The sequence below is a fragment of the Chelonoidis abingdonii genome, chromosome 4, assembly GCF_003597395.2.
Source record: "Chelonoidis abingdonii isolate Lonesome George chromosome 4, CheloAbing_2.0, whole genome shotgun sequence".
NCBI lineage: Eukaryota > Metazoa > Chordata > Testudines > Testudinidae > Chelonoidis > Chelonoidis abingdonii.
The window spans coordinates 56,931,631-56,949,287 of NC_133772.1; the positions used below are offsets into that span (position 1 = coordinate 56,931,631).

Sequence of the window (17,657 nt, forward strand, 5' to 3'; positions counted from 1 at the left end):
ATTAATAATGTGAAAACTCAAACATCCATAACATTGGTGAGTCTAAGAGGAATACGTGGAAATAACAGTGAGCTGTTCTGGGTAAGGAAAAATAAGCAAGTTGTTTATTGAAACTGAACTACAAACACAGCGTAAGGATTGCCAGAAATTTTTCCTTATAGGCATGTTCAAATAATATCACATTTCATACATACTCGAGGTATATATTTGGATTCAGCTATTATCAGAACATTGGCAAAGGGAATAAACCTAACATTTAAAACAATTTGATGACATGGAACATACAGGAAGAATGACAATGACTGGGAACAGAGCATCAACAATTGATGACATTTTGTTACAGAAATTGGAGTGCCTTCTACATAGGCTTTGCAGTAGCATGAACAAGCCAGAAGGGCTTGCGAGGTAGCAGGACCCCATCCAGGAGAAAATAAAGAACTCTCATAGCCTACAGGACCACAGGTTAAAGAGGCACAGATCTGAGCTTCTAATGATTACTGTGGACTGCTTGGCCCCTGTTGGTGCAGAAGCTGTTACCAACAGCAGGGGCTTGTAGAGAACAAGTGGCATGGTTCTCATTCCTATCTGTGTTTCTACTCAGGACAGCTCCTGGGAACCTCAGGGTTTAGTATGGTACCCACCCTTTCTCCTGAAGAGGCTGTCTGGTCACTTCTGCAGTATTTATGATATTCCATGGAGTCATTTAGCTCAGATGGCTGCTTTGGATATAATAGGCCAGGCAGGTAGAGACCATACATCTATTTGTGAAAACTGTTAGTGATCATGATAAAATGACCTGAGCTCTGTAAAATGCAAAGTGTTTGGTTTTCAGAGGTTAGTGAAAAACCTCGTTTTCTGGTTTGGCTGAGCAAGGTTTGCAACCACTGGTCTTAACTTCATTCTGGGGGCAAGCGATGCAGCAAAATGTACTAAGGTATTAGGGAAGCCCCAGCAGGGGTTTTATAGAAAGAGGATGAAGGGGCCACAGCCTCAGCCAGACACTCTAGAATAGTAGGGAGGTGGGGAGAAAGGGAGGGAGGAGCTGATGCTATTGGAGAGAGAATGGCACAAAAGTCGCAACAGTTCACATGAATTATGAAATTCAAAACCAGGTGCTGGATTTTAGGGCTTGTTACCAAGGATAAATGATTTGAATAAATTATCTACAGCTGGTTTAAAAAGAAATATAAAGTTTCATTTTTCCCTTCATTTCTCTCAAACTTGCTTTTAAAAAGAGTTATCAACCAACAGTTTTTATTCTCAGTGCATCGTTATTGATAAATAGTTTTATAGTCCCTTTTTTTGACCAAAGTTCAAAATGTACCTTTATTTCCCAATTTTAAATGTTGAAACCTTAAGAAATGAAGACTGACCAGTGCATTAGCAGGCCTGGGATCCAGCAGCTGGTCTCTGGCAGGGGATAGTACCGGATGCCTCAGAGGAAAGGTGTGAAAAATCTCAAGGAGCAATTAGGCAGTAACATACATTAGGCATGAAAAGTTACTTTCTAACCTTTGGCAGTTAGTGGGTGGCTTAGGCTGTCAGGCATAACTTTTATCTTCACTAGTGTAACTTCAGGCCATCGCCCTCTAAATCACAAATGTCTACGCATTTCACAAATCCTTGTAAATTCTTTGTTGCAAGAATCTATCCTGTGGCAGTGAATGTCACAGACTGATTATGCATCAAGTAACACACAAAAATCCTTCTATTAGTTTTCAGTTTGCTGCTCCCCGTGTCTGTGCATAAGGTATATATGAGCACCTTTTCAACACCATTCATTGTTTTATAGACCTCTTCACTAAATTATTCCTAATTTTTCAGTCTCTGGTGTGGAAGGACTGCCATGCCATAATCCTTGCCTTTGGCTTTCTTTAGACCTTCTTCTATATCCTTTTTGAGACAGAGGTGGTGGGCAGAACTGAACATGGTGTTCAAGATAAGGGTTCACAATGTCCATATTTTTCCTGTGTGGGGGGTGTTTTTTTTTTTTTTTTTTTTTTTTTTATCACCACTGCTCATTGAGCAGACACTGTTACTGAGCTATCTAGACTGATGCCTATGTATTTGAGTTGTTTAAAGAAGTAAGGGGATCCTCATGAAGAAAAATATATACGATAGTAATTATCCAATACCAGTTTAACCCTCATGGTGAGAAGAGATAAATATGCACCTTTAATATTATTGAACCATTATTACTGAAATTATTCCTTGGCACAGTTGTGTAATCACATAGGCACTGCTTTGGATATTGTGAAATCAAATCAAATGAGACAATTCCTTTCACGCGTGAAACATGTCACTTTAACTTAGTTACGTTAATATGCATGCACCCCATGTCTGTACAGGGAATATTTCTATATGGCTATTGCACATCCACAGAGATGTTTTTATTTCAGAGTTAAATGACTCACAATGACTTACTAGTTTTATGCATTAAGGGCTAGCTGGAGTATCAAGGAGCCACTCTCAGCATACATTTGTGAGGAAATATTTATAAAATATATTTCTTGCACCAGCAAGACTAATAAGCAACCCACACTGCAAAAATGAAGACTAATATACACCATTTATATATATTTTTTTTAAAAAAAAAAAATCAAACCATGGTTGACTTTCCATTTAGCTCAGACTCCATCACTTTGCAGCCCCGGGTTTTGCTAACAATAGTGAACATTACATGCTCTTATCTCCTTCTTGTCTTTGCAGCTGGTAAACTGAGTGCTTTTGAACCTCTTCTTTACTGTCATGAAGCGTTCCTGAATTCCACCACCACACAGTTTGGTACATTCTGACCAAGCAGTCCATGGTCTCATCTTACAGCCTAAAAATCAGAACATTGATCAATGCTATTTTAGCTAGCTTTTCATCTCTACCTCCCCTGGTGTAGGGACACATGCACACTCTTAATAATTTATTATTGTAGCACTACAAGGCTCCAATCAGGTCCAGTCAAGGCCCCCTTGTGGTAGGCACTGTACAAAATACAATCCCTTCCCCCAAAAGGTTTCATCTACCTGTTATAACCTAGATTGTAATGACCAGGGATGTTGGTATTTGAGTTTTGCTAAAGCCCAAAATAGAAATAGGTGCTAACTAAGACATTTATAGCTAGATTTAGGAGCAAATTTTGCAACAGCTCAAATGCAATTGGAGCTGGAGGTTTTTAGTTCAGTCCCATGGAGTTTTTAGTCAGTATTAACTTTTTTGGTGGTCTATTGTTTATATGGAAGGACCTTACTGAGAAAGAACACGATATTCTTAGAGCTGCACAGACATAACCTATTTTCTTTTGGGAATGGGTTGAAAAATCTCTCTAGCTGCAACTTGCTACTGAAGTTCAGATCTGACCTTCCATGCTGAAAGCCAAGAACACAAGCCCACGGTAACTTAGTTGAAGCTTTTTCTAGAAGGTAATGCTATTGCAGTAAAGTGCTGATACTCCCCGGCTTGTTCCTCTTATGAACAAAGGTCAAGCTGCCATGAGTAGCCTAAGCAATGTGGATAACACATACCTGGATACAGTTCACCATCTACATCTTCCTTGGTATGTTCACTTCTCCTTTTCTCACGGGCTTCTTTCCACCGCCTTTTCTCTAGACCTGGACCTCTCAAACATTTTCTTATTCGACATTTTTTACGTTGGACAGTTTCTGGGCATGGAGTTCCTCCAAACTGTGGTTCCATTTTAATCATTCTCGTCCTGATTATATGACCTTTTCCACAGGATTTATTGCATTCAGACCACTTGGACCACTCGGTTAATTCACAGTCAATGGCTGTAAAGAAAGAAATACTGGCAATTATAACAACTCTTTGGGACCTAACCAGATGATGTAGACGAAACATATGGCTTTGCCTAATTCGCCTTCATATCCAAACTACATGAAGATAGCAATGCATTCAGTCTTCAGAGTGAGTTTTGCAAGAAAACCCATTAAAAATCTCTGCGCAGTCAGGAGGAAGCACTTTGCATTAGCTGCCACTGCCTCAAGCATCCCAGGAAAGAATGGAGCTGAGAGGTCACAAACTTTAAAAAAAAAGAATAGTCTTATTCCTCCTTAAATGCTCTGCTCTGGTGGCAGGAAGTAGGTTTTGACCATCTATTAGTCCATTTTCAATAGTCTTCTGTTATGCACACCACTCCAACCATCATATGAGTAAAGATGTTAAATAATGAATATGTTACACCCATATAAGACCTGCTTTCCAAGAATCTCATAATATTCATAGAAATGAATATTAAGAATAGTCACATGATTTAACCAAGTATTGTTATTCCCATTTTACAGCTGGGGAAACTGAGGCATGGAGCTTTTTAACTTGAATTTTTTACAGCCCCAGAATAAATCAGTGAGACAGGAGTTGAACTTAGATTTCCTGAATCATAGTTCCACACTGTAGGCACAGAGCCATTCATACCCCAAAAGTCTGCATTCAGAACTTTCCAGCATTGCTTTAAAAATCAAACTCTCCCTGACTGACTGACACACTCAAAATGGAGAAATAATCATATTTATTCCAAAAAAGTAATTTTTAAATTATGTAAGAAGCACTCAGTTACAAAATTGCATCATAAGAATGTGGGTGGGGAGTTATAACCAATGCTGGCTAAAAATGCAGGTAGTTTTATGCAGGGCACTAGAACACTTGGTTGGCAAAGAGTCCAATAAGAATATCCTATCATATCCATCAGCAAGGGCTTCCCTTCTGCCTTGCTTCTCTTAAGAAGTGCAAAACAGCAATAAGAGGGCAGCTGGGGATTCTGTGATGCAGGAGAATTCCCAGGTGGTGTGAGGCCACTGTATGTGGCTCTGCAGCACTTGGTCATAGTCCCCATTGGCCTAGAGATGTGGTTGGAGGAAAAGGCATTGGACATACGACTCTCTTGTGATTGTGGGCCAATGGAGCAGCCCCTAGGGGGCTATTCTAGGTGGCAATTTAGAGCAGCTCATATGCTGCTTAAATTACACATACATACCCCAGATCAGGCAAGCAGGAGCATAGTTTTAAGCCACACTGATCCTGGATGCTCCAATTGAGCCAAACCCAAGGCCCAACATTTTATTTGCTTGCTATTGGAGACTGAATGAAATTATGCATTTGGAAAAAATCATGGTTTCACTAACTCTTTACCCAGCCTGGCATGGAGCTGGGTAGGTTGAACTAATTTCCAAATCCACTATCATCTGAACTATTCGTGGGCTAAACTGTGTTTTGCGAAAATCCTCCCACTCACATCTTGTTGTTGTCTCTCATGGTCTATGTCATGGTGTCAGTCGAGTTCCTAGTGTTCAGGAGACACCATCATAAAAAATCACATCAACAATTGGCAAGAAGTGACACCCTTAGTGGTGGACTCAGCAGAGGCCAAGAAGGCCTGGTCCTTCCACCCTTCTAGGTTTAAGATACTGTATAAGGAAGCTGAGGTTGCTGCTTCCCATACTGTCCTTGTTCCAATAAGAAGAAGATTGTGAGTGGCTGAATTTTCATTCATACAAAGAGGTCCATGGAGTTACTGTTACATTTCATAACAGCAAAGATAAGCAGAGAGAATCCAGTTATATTTCCTTAAAGGGATCAGTTAGTAAGGAGCTAAGATGTAGCATGAAAAGATAGCAAGGTGCTCATTTTTTAATAAATCTGGTGTTGTGGGAAATATGTATACTTTGAGTGAAAGGCATTGCACATGCTAAGTGCCCTCTCAATCTCACGTATTAGGTGAGGGTAACTTTCCATGGTATGGATTACTTGTGGAGATGAAGCACACTGGATATTTTAATAATGAGTTATTGCTCATTTAAGTAGTATATTCTCAAATATGCACATTGTATGCAGGGTACACAATATGTATTTGAGTACCAGGATAATCTGATGTAGCTAGGAAACAAGAAATCCATAAAGCACACAGAACAGCCCCTTAAATATTTATAGTGCCATTTGGGGAGGCCCTGGGTTTTTTCCCTCTGCCATAGTTGATTACCCTGTGGGGCAGTTTATCTTCACCATGATGGCTTGTTGTCTCTCCCAGCTGACAGTACCCTTTATAGGTTCTCTTAATCAGCTGTGCAGACCTCTCAAAGTCCTTCACACTGCACGTATTCAGCATTGTCCAGATTTCATTCCACAAGGACTCCGAGAGGAGGAGTTACAGACTCTCTCCCCATTACCCAGATGGGCTTGGACAGCCGTATAGCTGCACAACCACCCCGAGGGGACAGGCCCACTGTTAGGTTCTGAGCAGCACTCAATGGGTCTGGTGCACGACCACCACAGCTCTGTCCAGGCTCCACAGCACAGACTAAGCATGGCACCAGGGGTTGATGCTTAGGCTATGTCTACACTCTGAGCTAGGGGTGCGATTCCCAGCTTGCGCAGACATCCTAAAAATAGTAGTGTTGTCATGATAGCATGGGCAGCTAAGGCGTGGACTAGCCAGGCTGAAAGCAAACCTGCCTGAACCGCATGGGTGGGTACTCAATACAGCTTGCTGCTGTCCACACTATCTTTACTGTCCTATCTCAGTGAGTGCTAGCATGAACACATTTACACAGGCTGGGAATCACCCCCTCAGCTTGTAGTGTAGATATAACCTTAGTTTGCAGAACATGTGAAATTAGCCTTCCTGTTTCAGACCGGTTCCTACACTTACGGCACTCTGGAAGCATGCACTTCTCCACTTGCTCCAGCTCCTCATTACAATCTCCAAGCTCAGCTGCAGATTTCAGCATCCTTTGCCGGGTCCTCATTCCCTTCCCACAAGTGACACTGCAGTCACTCCATTCAGACCAAGGGGAGAGCATACAGGGAATGGTATCTAGTGCATGAAAAGAATGATTAGCAAACATAATGAATCCTCATTATGCTGACAACTTATCTAAACACAAAGCTTTGAAAGAATTTAACTTGAGGATTTGAAGAAGGGGCGCAACCCCTATTTCTTGTATTTTGCTGTTAGCTTGCTTTTTGTGTTATTCAAGCTAACTTCATGTTCCTACAAAAGCTCAGATGAAACCCAACATTTTTTTTCAGGTTAACTATTAAAAATGTTTCTCTGCAAACTTTTTTCCACTTTGTTTCTGCAGAGACTCAATGCATGAGAATCAAAATACTTCAAGAAAGTACTTGTGGGCCCATCTGAAACTAAGAACGTCCTGTGAGAAAGCCTGATCTTGTGAAATTTATAACAGTCTGAGTCCAAATCAAAGAACTCATCACGGGCTGGCAACAGTATTTCATTCTAGACTTTTTGATTCCTTTACAGCATGGGTGGGCAAACTTTTTGTCCTGAGGGCCACATCTGGGTATGGAAATTGTATGGTGGGCCATGAATGCTCACAAAATTGGGGGTTGGGGAGAGGGGGTATGGCTCCGGCTGGAGGTGTGGGCTCTAGGGTGAGGCTGGGGATGAGGGGTTAGGGGTTCAGGCTCTGGGCAGTGCTTACCTCAAGCAGCTCCCAGATGCAGTGGCATGTCCCCCTCTCCGCCCCCGGATCCTATGCGGAGGTGCGGCCAAATGACTCTGCACACTGCCCTGTCCGCAGGTGCTGCCCCTGCAGCTCGCATTGGCCACAATTCCCAGCCAATGGGAGCTGTGGGGACTGCGGTTGGGGCGGGGGCAGTGTGCAGAGCCCTCTGGCTGCCCCTACAAGGGGACATGCTGCTGCTTCTGGGAGCCGCACAGAGTGGGACAAGCCCCCAACCCTACTCCCTGGCTGGACCTGCAAGCCCTGGACCCTGCTGCCCGGCGGGAGCTCGAGGGCCAGATTAAAACATCTGAAGGGCCAGATGTGGCCCCCGGGCCATAGTTTGCCCATCCCTGCTTTACAGCAACAGTAATCACTTAAGGCAGTGGGTATTCCACTATGGAATACTTACGGGTGCCCAAAGGTATTTTGCTAATATACATGTGTACAGCATCTGGCAATGATACTGTGATATTCTGAAAGTGTTGCTTTGAAAAAGTAATATGACCATAGCAGTGAATAATTTTTCTGGAACTTATATGTCATCCTTTGGGTGGAAGTGGTACCAATACATGTTCTCTTGAGGCAGGGAATCTGGTTCAGGGAAAAGTTGGGAATGTTTTCTGTTAGACACATTCTTTGATGTGCTCAAACAAAGTGTCATAAGATTGTCATACTGCTGTCCATAGCAGGTGGCTCGTAGACACTTACGGCATTCTGGCATCATGCATTTCTCCACCTCGGTAGTATCTGTATTGCACATGGATCCATCAGCTGGAGTCATCTTAATCATTCTATGTCGCTTTTTCATTCCCATTCCACAGCTAGCACTGCATTCATTCCACTCTGCCCATTCTGTCACAAGGCAACTACTAGGAGCTATTATAATGTAAAGAGAAAAAAATCACTATCTAAGAAATGGTTCGTTTAGTGCTTTTGTTACTGATTGGATTTTGCAAGGCTAAATGAAATACTTACAACACTCCTCATTTACAATACATTTCTCAGTTTCTTCAGTAGGTACTTTGCACATTGAGCCGTCGTCAGGAAATTGTTTCACGTATCTCTCTCTAGATCGCATTCCCATTCCACAGGAAACAGTACAGGGGGACCAAGTAATCCATTCAGACATCATGCAGGTGGAACCATCTAAAATACAGAGGAGAATTTCAATTATCTACACTGAGATTGCCATGCCTTTGCCCGATAAATCTCATCTACCAAGAGGTATCTACCCCACCCCCCACACTCTTTTTAGACTTCCATACTTCTGTTTATCCACTCTTATCTTGTTTCTGTCTCCTGTCTCATTCTGCCTTTCCCTTCATTCCTCACTTCACTCCTTCCTTCTTGCTACTCCTCCTTAACCTTCAAACACACACTCAAACAGCCTACTGAATTGCAATAGTGAACACAGAGGACCACATTTTCTAAGGAGACTCCATAATTTTCCACATGGGTGTTCACAGTTTTGAACACACAAAGACTTATGCGTGCACTTTTCTTCAACCATCATCATTACACCCAGAGATGGGACCATGCAGCTATAATAGAAGGTTGGGCCTCCAAGTTAAAATGCCCTCTCCCCTCCCCTGCATTTTATCCCATCCACTCTTTCCTGTTTTGTTACCTTCATCACTACAGCCTGGGCCCATACATGGCTGAAAATCCTGGGTATCAGGACAAGGCACACTGAGGTCCAGCTGGGCTTTAAGCATTCTCTGCCTCATCCTCTTGCCCTTATCACAAGTGGAGGAGCTGCAGGCTGACCATGGAGACCAGTTTGAGTAAATGCAAGTCTCAGGGGTGTCATCTAAAATCAATAAAAAAAAAACGTGTCAACAATTGGTTAGTCTCCATTTATGCCTCTTCACTTGGTTGGTGATTGCGTGAGATGTTTAACATGATTGGTTCCTTGCTTGCTAATGAAGCATTTTACTGTTTTAAGTTTCAGTCAGCTGGCACCTTTGTGTGACGCAGCTCAGAATTCTTCCTTGTGTTAGGATATTAAGAAGTTTGTTTTAATTCGTCCCAGATAGTCACCGATAGTATACATTTCTAATGATGGGACAACTGGTGCCAAACTTCTGTGGGCACCATGGTGGTTCTATGCAGGCTGCCAGACCAAAGAGGTGCAACATAAAGAATGGAAAACTGCATCACTGTGACTTTCAGTGGGACTTGTGCTTTTAAGTCACTTAAGTACTTTTGAAAACCCCAATATTGTCATCAGTTCTTTAGGCATTCAAGTAAGAAATGATGCGGAGTGAGTTGTTTTTGTATATTTAATAGTGTACTAATAATGACAAAGACAGGACAGATACAGAAGCAGCACTGAAGGATGAAACAAAAAACTCACATAGCAGAATGTAATTAAAAAGTACCTTCTTCTTTCTCTTCTGGAACAAGATCTGCTACAATGTCATCTACATTATCAGGGATGATATTGCATTGTTCTCCCTGCAGAGAAAGAGTGGTAAAGATTTAAATTAGGAAAGTAACAGGAATAAACCAATAGGTGCTGGCGGGATGTAAAACCAGTTGCTAGAAGCTACACAGTAACACAAGCAGGGTTTGTGCTCCAGTACCCTAGTTGCAAAGCTACAGATTTGCAGTTATTCACACTTGTATGCAGGGGGCCAGCACAAATCCTATAACTCACTCAATTCCAGTAGGGCTTAAATGCTGCATACACATTGTGCTGGCCTGTTTCATAGTGGGGAATTTCACCTCTAGAGAATTTAAAATATAGGCAAGAAATAGCAACATGTTACATAGGTTGGGATTTCCAAAAGCGTATGTATACATCTAAGGAAAACCACCTGAAACACTGATATGAAAGGAGAATGGGAAACCTGGCTAGAAAAAACGCACAGAAAAACCTAGGTGTGAGAGTAGAGAGCAAACTAAAATGTCTGCAGTTTCATACTGTGGCAGAAACAATGTGGTTTGGGACTGCATATGCAGAGGCCTTACATCACGAAGAAGGATATTAATGGCCCCTCTGAGTACACAGGTGGTGGGGTTACATATAGAATGCAGTGTACAGTGAGCTTAATAAATGGGGACGAATTTGAAGCAAGATCAGTGATTAAAGGTCGGCAGATACGCTTTTGTGGGAAAATAAAAAGGGTCTATGCCCAAACCATACTTAAGGACCTGTAGGTTTGAATCAGTGCTTATGTGGTTGTAAATTACAATGAAGACAGGAATATATAACCATCTGCAAATATTTGTGGTCTAAAAAAGTAGAAAGAGCGGAGACTTGTTTAGGAAGATGCCCTATGGAATAAAAGAGACAAATAGGATGAAACTAAACCAAAGGAAAAGTAGCTTGAGTATCAGGAAGCATTTCTTTACACAGGGATCCACAAGGCCATGGAATAAGCCCCCAGGGGAAGTATTGGAAAGTCCATCATTTGAATCATTTAAAAGTTGGCTGGGCAAAGAACTGGAGAACATACTGTAAGGTTCCATTCTGCACTGGCAAGTGACTAGATTATATGACTAACCACATTAGGTTTTTCATCTCTAATCTCCAGGCTTCTGTGAAAAAGAAGTACTATAATATGCAGCGCTGGACGTTTCTATCAGCAGGAGGAACAGCAGATTAAAAGGGCTGCAACAGTTTACAAAATCCATAAAATGTATTTAAATTTTATTATTTCATTTTTACTGCTGTCTTTTAGAATTTTATATTGCTACCTTTCGTGCAATTCTCTCAATGACAACCCTGGCCACCACTGCTATAGATCCTCCTTCTGGATCATAAAAGGGACTCTGAGGGTGATCAAGGCTCGTTAGTGGTCTTATCTTCTCTTGAGGAATTGTAGGCTTGTTGGGTGACTGCAATCAGAAAGAAACAGATACAAATACAGATTAAAAAGGAATAAAAACACATGTATTTTGAATAATTGAAGTCAACACAATGTAATTCATATACAGAAATTAGAGCTGCTCCTGAAATGTTCAATAGGAAAATGCCCCTTTCAACAGAATGCATTCTCCCATAGCAACGAACATCCATTATGCAGTATTTCTGTAAATCTGTGGAACTGGAACTTAATAATTCTGTTCATGGTATGTGAGGTACAGTAGCATGCAGGTTACCCTACAGAGCTGTGTTGGCTCTGCTGCAGTAACGGGGAAAAGCAGTAAACACTTATTTTTGTCTTTGATGTAAGGCAGTTATTGCTCTGAATATATATAGTGAGCAGATCTGAAATGAGACCATAATGTTTTTATTTGTAGTCACTTTTCCATATGGAACTTCCCTTTACGTGTCACAAAGAGACAGAAAAGAGGAGAGAATGCATCTGTGGATGGAGAGAGACGATACCAAAGTCATCCACAGTGAAACCTCTGTCATGTCAGTGGCTTTACACCAGAGATGGATTTGTCACAGCATGTTTAAAATTACAAGTAAGAAACAAACAACCCAATATTATTTCTTCAGCATATTTCAAAGCTTTGACTTGTTTTTAAGTTTTGTGATCCATAAATGACCCTTAGTAATTATTTCTTTAAAATAGTAGTGGCCAGACTGAGAACCAGAATTTGTCTGGAAATCACTAGGGAAAAAAGGGCACATTTTGGGAGAGGATTTTTTAAAAATTTAATTATTTGTTGTTTCCTCTTTGTATAGAAAGCTGGACAAACACTAGGACCCAAACTAGACAACACATTGTTTAATTGTTTATCTTAGAGACATATTTAAATTACTGCACTTGAGAGGAGTTCAAGACAAATGGTGTGTTATGCTATTCAGGATGCTATTTCTTCTCTTGAAGATTAAGAACAAAATCCTACTCTTACTATTTGGAGCCATTGTGGGGAGAGAAACATTCTTATGAATCCAATAAATTTAGAACATAAGCATTTCCCCATCCCCTGAATTTTAGGTTGCAGTTGAGAGAGACCAGGTAGGGTGAGAATATAGGTTTTGAAAGCAAATCCACACTACTTCGTTGCCTCTGACATTTTAAATGCATAACTGTAATTACTGACGTATTTTATATTACAATACATTGTAGCCAACAGCAGTTGAAGAGAGCAAAAGCTTTCTGAGCTTAAGTTACATTTGAACAGCATGTTAGGAGACAGATCCTCAGCTGGTGTAAACGATAGCTACATTGCGTTCTAGGTACTTTATCTATGTCTTCCTAACAAATGTCTTTGTTTTTATTATGTCATATACCAGGAGAGGGGGAGAGGCTTCGTGAGCCTAAAACCTCACTCGAAAAAGTTATGAGAATAAAAACTAGACAAAAAGTTTCTCTTTTGAAAAGCATGCTATATAAATGTGTGTGGGTGGGGTCTGGGCAAAAGTGTTCGGTGCACCAACAGGCATGCCCCATTAAAACCTATTCTGAGTCTCTGCATGCACATTCTCATTAATTGCAGTCATATATATACACTGAACGCAAACTCATAGTTAATATACAAATCAAACCACCATTGATGTCTTCTATTGATCCCTAGCTAGTATCTGACACACTTTGAAGTTTACCTGACACTGCTGAGAATGCTCTTCAAGGTCATAACTATTTCAGAACAGTGGTGGTGTCTAATCTCATAACAAACCAAATGGTTTGCTTTGCACATAATTGTGTTGCATATTTGTCCTGCAGTCTGCCTCGAGACATAAAAAACATGGAATGGTTAAAATGGAATAGTGAATGTTTCCCCCCCCCCCACTTCTTGGAAGTTTGTTTTATTTTACATCCGAGATCAGTCAAGAGGTCAGCAATAAAAACTTTGTATGTCTGCATATTGCCATACAAACTCTTGTCACTGAAATGGATAGAGAACTAGGACAATAGCTAGAGAAGTGGTGGAAAATTTAGTACTGACAACTGTCTTTTACATCAACTTTGTTTTCTGACAAAAACAGAAAAAGCTTGTTAAAAATGTCCACTATATATAAAAAATGTCACAAGTCCAAAATCATTTTTATTAGCAAACACAATTCTGTCTGGAGCTGGAGAGTAAACCAAGGCATTATTGTAACTGTGAATTCTCAGGGAACATTCAGCAACCTAACCACTTTTGGGGAATTTACAATATTAAATATGAGTTTTATTAGTTACTTGTCATATGGTAAAGTCCTAACTGAGACTGGGGACCCATTGTGTTAGAAACCACACAAACATAGAGTGAGAGATGTAACTAATACAAGGCAAGATAAAAAGAACAAGATCTTTAGGTCTTCACCTGTATGCACTGCTGTAATTACAATTTGTTTTAATTATTTATATTAAATAGCACTAGCTTTTATAAATTATCAGTCTATTTTCTGTAATGTTGTCTTTTTATACCAGAAGCCCAGGGTTTTGGAGTTAGTGTATTTCATGAATGGTGTCATATTTTACTGTTGGAGGATGAGTATAGTTAGCAGCCAGGTGGCAGGAGAGGCATATTTTATTTCAGCAACTGATGAGTGAAAGTAATCTCCTGATTGTTTTGCTTTACCACAGAAGACAGAAATCTTCCACTTGATGAATACAATATTTTTGCTTGTTTGTTTTTCAAGACAGATTTACTATATTGCAGATATAACCATACAGGGAACAGTGTAAGAACAGAAGAACTGCACCTGAAAAATAATTCTGGTGATAAGTGGAAAGGCAGGCCTGTGGAGGAACAAACATAGGAATCAACCAAAAATCTCAACTACATTTTCTTTCTGTGCATTCACTCATGACCATTTAGGTAGCCGTAGTGTGATCACTCCACAACAGGATATATGAGTCAGCCAAAACTTTAATTCTTTTGGGCCTCTGCTATTCTATTCACATATTTCTCAGGAATCTTATCTCGCCCATTCACTGAGGTGCATAAGTTCTTGTCCACAATCATAATTTCTTTGCAAACCTTTGGGATGGTTCTTTATTTTCACCATGTGCCTTCCCCCATGCTGTTGTTTTCTTTATTTCCCCTTTTCCCAAGATTTTTATCTGTTTTCATAGCTACCTGTCTTTGCTACCGGAGCATAAAACTTTCTAGGAGATGCGGTTGGCTTTTGCTCAGCTTTTGTTGTCTTAGTCTATATGTTAGCTTCATACCCCAACTCAAGGATCACACAGATGCTGCACACCTTTCTCTTATATATCCACAGCTTGATATTTAGTAATTATTTCCTTGCTGGTATGGATTTTGTAACAGTTAAGAAAATAAAAACAGCCATACTGGTTCAGACCAATGGTCCATCTAGCACAGTATCCTGTCTTTAAACAGTGGCCGGTGCCACATGCTTCAGAGGGAATGAACAGAACAGGACAATTATCAAGTGATCCATCCTCTGTTGTCCAGTCCCAGCTTCTGGCAGGCAAAGGTTTAAGAATACCCACAGCATGGGGTTGCATCCCTGACCACCTTGGCTATTAGCCACTGACGAGACCATTCTCCATGAACTGATATAATCCTTTTTTGAACCAACTTATACTTTTGGCCTTCACAACATACCCTGGCAACCAGTTCCACAGACTGGCTGTGCGTTATATGAAGAAATACTTCCTTATGTTTGTTTATACTTGCTGCCTATTAATTTCATTGCATGACCCCTAGTTCTTTTATTATGTGAAGGGGTAAATAACACTTCCTTAGTTACTTTCTCCAGACCATTCATGATTTTATAGTCATCTATCATATCCTCCCTCAGTCTTTTTTCTAAACTGAACAGTCCCAGTCTTTTTAATCTCTCCTCATATGGAATATTACCCATAATCATTTTTGTTGCCCTTCTCTGTACTTTTTCCAATTCTCATTTTTTTTTTTAGATGAGGTGAACAGAACTGCATGCAGTATTCCAGGTGTCGGTGTACTATGGATCTATACCAATCTGTAATTGCCAGGATCGCCTCTGGAGCCTTTTTTAAAGTTAGATGTTACATTAGCTATCCTCCAGTCATCTGGTACAGAGGCTGATTTAAGCAGTAAGTGACATAACACAATTAACAGTTCTGCAGTTTCACATTTGAGTTCCTTCAGAACTCTTGGGTGAATACCATCTTATTGCTACTTAATTTATCAATTTGCTCCAAAATGTTTTGGTTCAGATATGTAGATCTTCCTGGTGTCCTCTGCATTGAAGATCGATGCAAATAATTCATTTAGGTTCTCCACAATGACCTTGTCTTCCTTGAGTGCTCCTTTAGTGCCTCAATCATCTCAATCAGCCCCGCTGATTGTTTGGCAGCTTCCTCCAGCCAGGTAATTGCTTTGGTCACCCTATGTTTTTCAGTGTCTCAATTTAATTGAGTTAAACTAGCACCCTGGGATTTTTGATGGCACATGGTTTAGTGTATACGCTTGTTGGGAAATTGAGTACTTATCTATCCCTAATTTTTAGTAACCTAAGTTCATTTTTCTTTGGAGAGCAGGGTCCTCAGTGCACAACAATGTCACAAGAAGTATCTAAGAGCTCAGATTTGGGAAATCAGGCACAATAAAAAATAGCAATTGCTACCAATGTCTCTTCCAATTGCCTTTCATTTTCCTGTGAAAGGAATCGTTTGTCAAATACTAAGAGGTTTTCACATAGTTGTGGATTATTAGCCTTCATTCTTAACAGCTACGTTAATTAAGAAAGAGCTTATGTTTTAAAGCCATTACAAGTATTACAAATACCTCATAGGTAACCCCACTGTCAGTACCAGCATCCCATGGTATCAGATCCTGAATGACTTTCTGAACCCAGCCACAATCCTTGGTACAAAGATCTTCAGCTGACAGGCCTACGTTCCAGTCAGGACTGGGGCCTAGCATGGTAAGGAAAGACATCAGGTGACGAGTCCTGTCCACGGAAAATTCAGCAGAGGGAGCAGCTCTCCTGCAAATAAGAAACAGGAAGATAAAGTTACCCGCTTAAGTAAAATTTGCTATTTGAGCAACGAGATTTTGCTTTAAATGGAGAAAAATTAGTCAGCTCAGACACAACATATATCTTAAATCTAGAGATAAAGAGAGAGATGTGACAGGGTGAAGGCACGATACAACTCTCAGACACTGTTGCCTTTTCAGCACTGAGGCAGCCTTTGTGTGTCATATAATGAAATGGCTCTTACTTCATTCAAGGATGTTTACGGTTTATTGTAGCTCAGTGGCTTGGAATGAAGAGTTGTGGCAGGTGTCCTTACTTCACTGTCATGTAACAAAAAAGCCTTGTCAATATGTTCTCATATACCATAACAAACTAAAACCTTCAAGCAACATAGTAGGAAGTACCATGAAGTAATACTCATTTTTGACTGTCAGGATATTTTTAATCAGCAATGCACTGTGGCTTCAATTTAAAAAATGCCTAGAAGTGCAACTTAAAAAAACAATCATTAGTTAGATTTTTGTGCTCATGTAAGTGAGAGATTAACAGCGCTGGCTAGACCCAGAGAATAATGCAGCCAGGCATTGTGCAAGTTTCTGCTAATATACGTCAATGATGATGTGCAAGCACCCCTACTTGTCCAATCCTTGCCAAAGATTCTCTCAAGAAGAGACTGTTAATCATGTGGTGCTTTGTGCTGTAGACTAATAACTATCAAATTCCTGTTCAGCTGGAAACTAAAACCAAATCTCAGCCAAAATCTCCATTCACATGTAAAACACTAGAATATTAACTCATTTTGTCATCTTTCCTAGGAACAGCAACTGTTAGGTTACTTTACTTATCATTAAGGCTGTCAATCGCAGTTAACTGATGCAATTAACTAAAAAAAATTAACCGTGATTAAAAAAATTAATCGCAATTAATTGCACTGTTAAACAATAGAATACTAATTGAAATTTATTAAATATTTTCAGACATTTTTCTACATTTTCAAATATATTGATTTATATTACAACACAGAATACAAAGTGTACAGTGCTCACTTTATATTATTTTTATTACAAATATTTGCACTGTAAAAATGAACAAAATAAATAGTATTTTTCAATTCATCTCATACAAGTACTGTAGTGTAATCTCTTTATTGTGAAACTGTAACTTACAAATATAGATTTTTTGTAACATAACTGCACTCAAAAACAAAACAGTGTAAAACGTTAGAGCCTACAAGTCCACTCAGTCCTACTTCTTGTTCAGCCAATTGGTAAGATGAACAAGTTTGTTTAATTTACCAGAGATACTGCTGACTGCTTCTTATTTACGTCACCTGAAAGTGAGAACAGGTGTTCTCCTGGCACTTTTGTAGC

The 17,657-nt window shown here is 40.1% G+C and overlaps 1 protein-coding gene across 1 annotated transcript in view; it reads right to left on the minus strand.

Annotated features, from left to right (window-relative positions):
• Positions 1 to 1,979: 1,979 nt before the first annotated feature.
• Positions 1,980 to 17,657, minus strand: part of SPON1 (spondin 1) — a 326,399-nt gene continuing 310,721 nt past the window's right edge. Inside the window, exons 8-16 of the mRNA XM_032777949.2 lie at positions 16,095 to 16,296; positions 11,172 to 11,312; positions 9,851 to 9,926; positions 9,097 to 9,279; positions 8,445 to 8,615; positions 8,178 to 8,345; positions 6,653 to 6,817; positions 3,516 to 3,779; positions 1,980 to 2,824 (exon numbers count right to left, since the gene is read on the minus strand). Coding sequence (XP_032633840.1) covers positions 2,661 to 2,824; positions 3,516 to 3,779; positions 6,653 to 6,817; positions 8,178 to 8,345; positions 8,445 to 8,615; positions 9,097 to 9,279; positions 9,851 to 9,926; positions 11,172 to 11,312; positions 16,095 to 16,296 — 1,534 coding nt within the window. The 3' untranslated portion in view covers positions 1,980 to 2,660. The remainder of the gene's footprint in view (positions 2,825 to 3,515; positions 3,780 to 6,652; positions 6,818 to 8,177; positions 8,346 to 8,444; positions 8,616 to 9,096; positions 9,280 to 9,850; positions 9,927 to 11,171; positions 11,313 to 16,094; positions 16,297 to 17,657) is intronic.